This window comes from Hirundo rustica, chromosome 3, assembly GCF_015227805.2.
Source record: "Hirundo rustica isolate bHirRus1 chromosome 3, bHirRus1.pri.v3, whole genome shotgun sequence".
In the NCBI taxonomy this organism is placed as follows: domain Eukaryota; kingdom Metazoa; phylum Chordata; class Aves; order Passeriformes; family Hirundinidae; genus Hirundo; species Hirundo rustica.
This window is the reverse complement of record NC_053452.1, coordinates 21,904,120-21,910,119: the sequence shown is the minus strand read 5'-3', so window position 1 is coordinate 21,910,119 and position 6,000 is coordinate 21,904,120. Positions and strand designations below refer to the sequence as shown.

At 34.2% G+C, this 6,000-nt stretch overlaps 1 protein-coding gene across 1 annotated transcript in view; it reads right to left on the bottom strand.

The window, feature by feature from the left end:
- Window positions 1-6,000, bottom strand: part of USH2A (usherin) — a 391,984-nt gene that overhangs the window by 177,807 nt on the left and 208,177 nt on the right. The window contains exon 36 of the mRNA XM_040059986.2: window positions 2,952-3,103. Coding sequence (XP_039915920.1) covers window positions 2,952-3,103 — 152 coding nt within the window. The remainder of the gene's footprint in view (window positions 1-2,951; window positions 3,104-6,000) is intronic.

Genomic DNA, 6,000 nt, shown 5'->3' with positions numbered 1-6,000 from the left:
CATGGGAGTGCTAATAAATGCTATTTTTAATCTGCCACACCTGCTCTGTCATCTAAATAAGCAAACATATTTTCTCTGTCCTTGAAACATGAATGTTGTACTTCTCAGCATGTAAAGATTGGACAGTTTATTGTTTACAGGTGCCATGTGCATCAATACCTCCATATGTGCTTCTTTATTTATACACTTTCTTACATTTAAAGTAAGTTATAAGTTGCAGTAAAGTCAACAGGATAAAGTTTAAAGATAAACAAGTACTTCATAGATTTATTGGATCCTTCCCGCATTGATTATTCAGGTATTTCAGTCAAAAACATCCTTATGTAAGGATTTAACTAAACTGTGCTTTCTAAACAAAATAATTTCCAGTAAAGTGCTCCTGAATGCAGGTACTCCAAACAGAAACACCAGAAATGCGAAGAAATAATAAACAGTTACTTTTTCCTACTGAAGAAGATTCAAAAAAATCTTTAAATACTATAAATTTGTAGCAACCTGTTTCATCTCCTAAACATCTGCAACAGCTGTATTATGGCTTTAGCTTTTTTTAAAATGATGTGCTATATAAACAAATGGCACAGAAAAACTTTTTCATACTTATTTTTCTAAATATTCCTTTATAGACCACTCTGTGGTATTTTCAGACATATTTACTAATAACTTAATAAATAAAGACTCTGCTATCATGTAAGTGACACCAAATCATAGGATAAGCATAATCATACAGGGGAAAGTACTAGCATACTTATAATACCCCGAAATTTAAGTTTATTAGCAGTGGGGGTTGAGATGAGAAATACGCAGTGTTGAACATTTTCATTTATTTATAAGACATTTACAAAAAATAACACATTTCAAAACTAGCATAATTTTAGTTCACCTGAATTTTTCCAAAGAATCTATTAGAGGTTACACAAGTGCTTAATAATTTTTTTTTTTCCTCTTTAGGAACAAAGCACCCAAACAATTAGAACAGACAAAAGCAGTACCTTGGGTATAATAAGAAGAGATAAAAATGTAGCTTTTCTTAATTCACATGTTAACAATTTGCATCTCACTTGAAAATAAATCATAGCCACAGGAAAAAAAAAAAAAAAAGTCACACAAAAACGACTTCAGCTGAACAAAAATAAGTTTTTAAAAAATAATAACAGCTAATGCTCTCATAATCAGTTAAGATCTTCAGAACCACCTTCAGGAATATAAGGTGGACAAATGTCATATTTAGGGGAATGTCACATGATGTTCCTTGATCGATTAGAGCACATTAAGCACAAGATCAGCAGCAAAAATAGCTGGAAGCATATCAGTTTACTGCTGGGAGATGCTTCCCATTCTATTTAGAGCAGAGGCAAAACATTAGGTTTCTCTTTTTTTTTCTTTTTTAAGTACTGGATTTACTTCATAATTCATATGAAAATCTTTTTTAAAGAATAAAATGAAGATCCCAGTGTTTTAATTTCCTGGCAGCACTTAGGTGACACTAAATCAAGATGTACTTCAATTCCTGTGATTAGAGATGGATCACTGGCTTTGGAAAACAGTTTGTGTACTGATCATGGGATGCAGATGACTATCAGCCACAGCAAACCCTTTGAATTGTTCCAAAAGTCAAGTTATGAGTCTGTAGTTCAGTGGAGATGTGAAAAAAGACTATTAAAAATATTTTTTAAAACCCTAACTACTGACGTTCTGTTCTGTCCTTTTGATGCCTATTTGATAGGACAATAGTACTGAAAACATACATATTTCATCTATATGCAAAGTTTGGTAATGACTTGTCTTAAACATCACAATCAACACAATGGATTAGGGTATTGCATATCAAGTACCTTAAAACAAGGTTTGCTTTTGGGGTATATGTGAAGTTGTAAAAAAATGGACAAAAAAAACTGGCAAAATGCCATCCAAGCTTTAAAGAGTAAATATTCTTCAAAGAAGAGCAAGTTATAAAATGCTTAATTATTATAAAGTCTAGTTGTCTTCTGCAGATAGACAATGTTACTGGCATTTGAATGAAAGCGATCTTGGAAATAATATTTGAAACGGACTAACAAATTATAAAAAATAAAACCTGGAAGATCTTTCCTGGTACAAAATAAATTGTGATGTAAAAAAATAGAAAGAAAGCACACAAACCTCCCAAATAATTCTCTCTTTTCTTCATATTCTTTTTACCAAATTTAAAAGCTTAAAAATAAAGCTCAATTAAACAAAAAGTTAAATCCCAGAATAAACACAGGTTTTTCAGTTATGCTTGAAAACAGAATCAAGTACAGTAGATAATTCTAGTTATTCATCAGCTACAGTACTATGAAACCATACTAGATTTATCAGTTCAGCTATATGTCTAAAAACATTTAACAAAATAAAAAAGCCTCAATAGGTCTGTTTTTCACAAATTTGTCAGATTTAATATTAGTGAATTCTCAAATCCTGAAAAAATGGAGTGTTAAACAAGACTGTTAAAATCTGTCCAGTAAAATATTTTGATCACATACTTGCATTCAAAAGATTTATGAATTACCATATTTTCCTTGCTCCTGTTGCCACTTCTGGCTTGTGCAATTCTCAAGTTAACTTTCATCCTTTCAGTCCAGCAGCTAGAAATTTGCTCATTACTGGAACAGTAACTCTCTCTTTATATACATCCTTAAAATCTGGTTAAAGCACAGCTGCACCTTTCAAACATATTAACTCCATTTAATTTCAATAATGTGTGTTTCAGCCTCCATTTTTGTCTTCCTTCACTGTACCCAGGTTCTACTTTGGAATGGTGCCTAACAATGACCTATTGAATCTTTAGCAGCTCTTAAGCAGGATTTTTTTTTTAAATGTCACATTTTGCCAGATGGGTTAGTACTGCCCAGAGTGAATCATCACCATTTACTCTGATATTCACTGTCATCTGACATTTATTACACTCCCAGAATGTAAATCAAGGCACTTACCAGCGGACCTAAAGCACAACCTTTCGCAGTACATGCCTGGACTCTGAAGGAATGCAGGCTCCAAGGAGCAAGCCCATAAGCATAACAACTTAGCTGTGATGAATTTTGCAGCAGAACACCATCCATGTACAATCCATAGCTAGTAATAATACCTATAAAACAATGTGAGAGCACTCAGCAACCAAAAAGCTACAGAATTTAGAAGAAAACTAATGCTACAGACACCAAGGCAGTAGTAGTAGTATTTCAAACTGTTTACAATGGAGCAGATATTGTTTAGCATGACTGAGCAGCTAAAAATCAAAAGAAACATACTCTTCCATCTTTAACTGTTGAAAACCTCACAAGTGGACTGCATCTCTTTGAATAATTACACTATTCCAAAGATTACCCCTAAACAAACTTGCTTCTGAGTGGCAGCAAACATCACCCTGGACTGAGGAAAACTGAGGCAATTCTGGTTCACAGCCTGCTCTGCATATGGCTTTTTAAACAACAGAAAAAAGCATCTCGTATCTTAACAGCTTTAGACTTAGAAACAAAATCTCCAATATAATTGAAATGCGGAAGGACAACTCAGGGCAGTGCTATAACTACAATAAAACAGTAACAGGTAATTTCATCACATAAAACACCTTTTTCTTGCTCATTTTTTATGACAATTACATCAGATTTTAGAACATTTTGCCAACAAACTACATCCTTCATTAATCTGGGGTAGGACTGGAGGGGTTGGAAAATGTTACCCACTTTTCAAAATGAAACCACAAAAGAGTAATCATTACTTTGCCTTCTCAATATGCTATAGAAAAATTCCTGAAGTAAACTACTCCTTGCCTATTCAATCTACAGAAATAAATCATATTTGGAAACTAAAACATTAGCAACATTTTTAGACAGAGGAAAGAATGGTCCTTCTTGTATAACTGGCTATTACTAACTAAAAAATTGCAAGTGATTGCTCATCTAATTTATAAGAAATTCTAAAACTTTTTTCTTCCAAAGGTGCACGGTAGGATAACAAATCCTGTACAGTGTTTTGAATTTTATGAACTAGAGACTTAATTTTACAGATTTGCTTAGACTTTGGAAATTAAGCTCGCAAAGGAGCACTTTTTCTTGGGGTTATTCCTCCATCTTTCTCACTTCTGAATACTCTTCCCTTTAAAAAGTTATTTCAATGAGAACTTTCAAGGCAAATAAATGCAAAGTTATAAGATTCATTTGAAGTTATTTTAGTTCAGAGGATGCCTTCTAATCCTTCCATTATAGGAAACAACTTTTACTGGAAAAACACAGCTCATTCACCAAAAAAACAATTTTTTTGAAACAACATTGAGGAAGATTCGATTTGAAATTAAAAAAAAAAAATTCCCCCCCCTACAAAATGAAGAATTGCTTCATAAATAAAAGTGCACACACAACTGTTTCAGCTGAGCTTTGAAGAGTTCTGCTTCAAAATATTTATATGCTAAAGAGCATATGAGTATGGTGAAGTGATTCACACTCTCCTCAATTCTTTTCTCTTCTAGAAAAGTGAGGGGCTAAACTCAACTCAGACAGCAGAGATTTGTGTAGAAGGAGGTCCTAAAAATCTCACATTATCAATCTTACCATATTTGATAGGCTTCCTAAAGCAAAAACCCCTTGTGGTTCTGTGTCTAGTTGCTTGTGAAACAATAACATAAATGGTTGATATTTTTCCTGCATTAAATAAACAAATTTTATATATATATATATGGGTATATATTTTAAAATATTTCATTTATTTCAGAGGAAAAATGTGAATGCTGGCATTAAAGATGTGTTTTACAGGGGAAAAATGCCAAACAAGTAGGATACTCTAAATACCTACTATACCTGTAGCACTAACCTCTTTCAAGTAACATAGAACAGAGTCATAGAATTACCTGTGCTGGAAGGGACAAAGATCACCCAAGTCCAACTCCTGGCCCTGCACAGAACACCCCAAGAATCACAGCATGTGCCTGAGAGCACAGTCCAAACACTTCTTGAGCTCTGTCAGGCTGGTGCTGACACCACTTCTCTAGGGAGCCTGTGCCAGTGCCCAGCCACCCTCTGGGTGAGGAACTTTCTCCTGGTATCCAACCTAAACCTCCCCTGAGACAGCTTTATGCCATTCCCTTGGATCCTGTCACTGGTCACCAGAGCGCACAGACCAGTGCCTAATAAATCAATATTAATTCCTTTGATACTTATGGTAACAGCATGAATCATAATGAGGTGACTTGGCATTAATGTTTTAGAGAGTTCCTAAAGCTACAGCACTGTGCAGCATCCACACTTGAGGACCAGCTTCCTGCTAATAAACATTGTGAGCTTTTGTCCCAGTACTATCAGAGTACAAAAACATCTCTAAAAACCTGATCCTTCTCCTCTTGATTTCACTTCTGCCTGTGCCTTGCAGGACATTGATGGAGAAAGCTACAATATAAAAAGAAAGGAAAAAAAGTACATTTCAGAAGAAAAGGGCTAATAGTCCATTTTTGAGATATGAAGCCATTTTTTTAAATTAGGCAATAACTATTTTTCACCAGGGATGAATAACTTTGCCTCCCTATTTCACCAGTATAGGTTTCCAATGCAAGAGAAGAAGTTCAAAGTTGGCCCAAAGTTAGCAAACTTCTTGAGACTTGCTAGATATTGCTGAAGTTTACCATACATAAAACATTTAAGACAATAGGACATTTTTGTGATTTACAAGGCTTCCTGAGCAACATGTGGTCACCATGAAAAGATGCAGTTTATTCATAATTATGAAGTCTAGGTAGTTAAGTCAAATCTAGACTTCATTGAAGACAAAATCTCTATTGTCTACAATACAATTATGTTTCACTTTTGAAAAGAAATCCAATAATATGAATTAAACTTAAACTGAAGAAAGCTATAAAGTCTTTTTCTGCCTCCTTTCCCCTCTCTGGTTGAGGCCATGCAATGTGTCAATAATATTCAAGACTCTAAAGAGGTTTTGAATCCACAGTACTACAAGCACTTTACTCTTAAGTTGCAATCCAGAGGTCAGATCTTA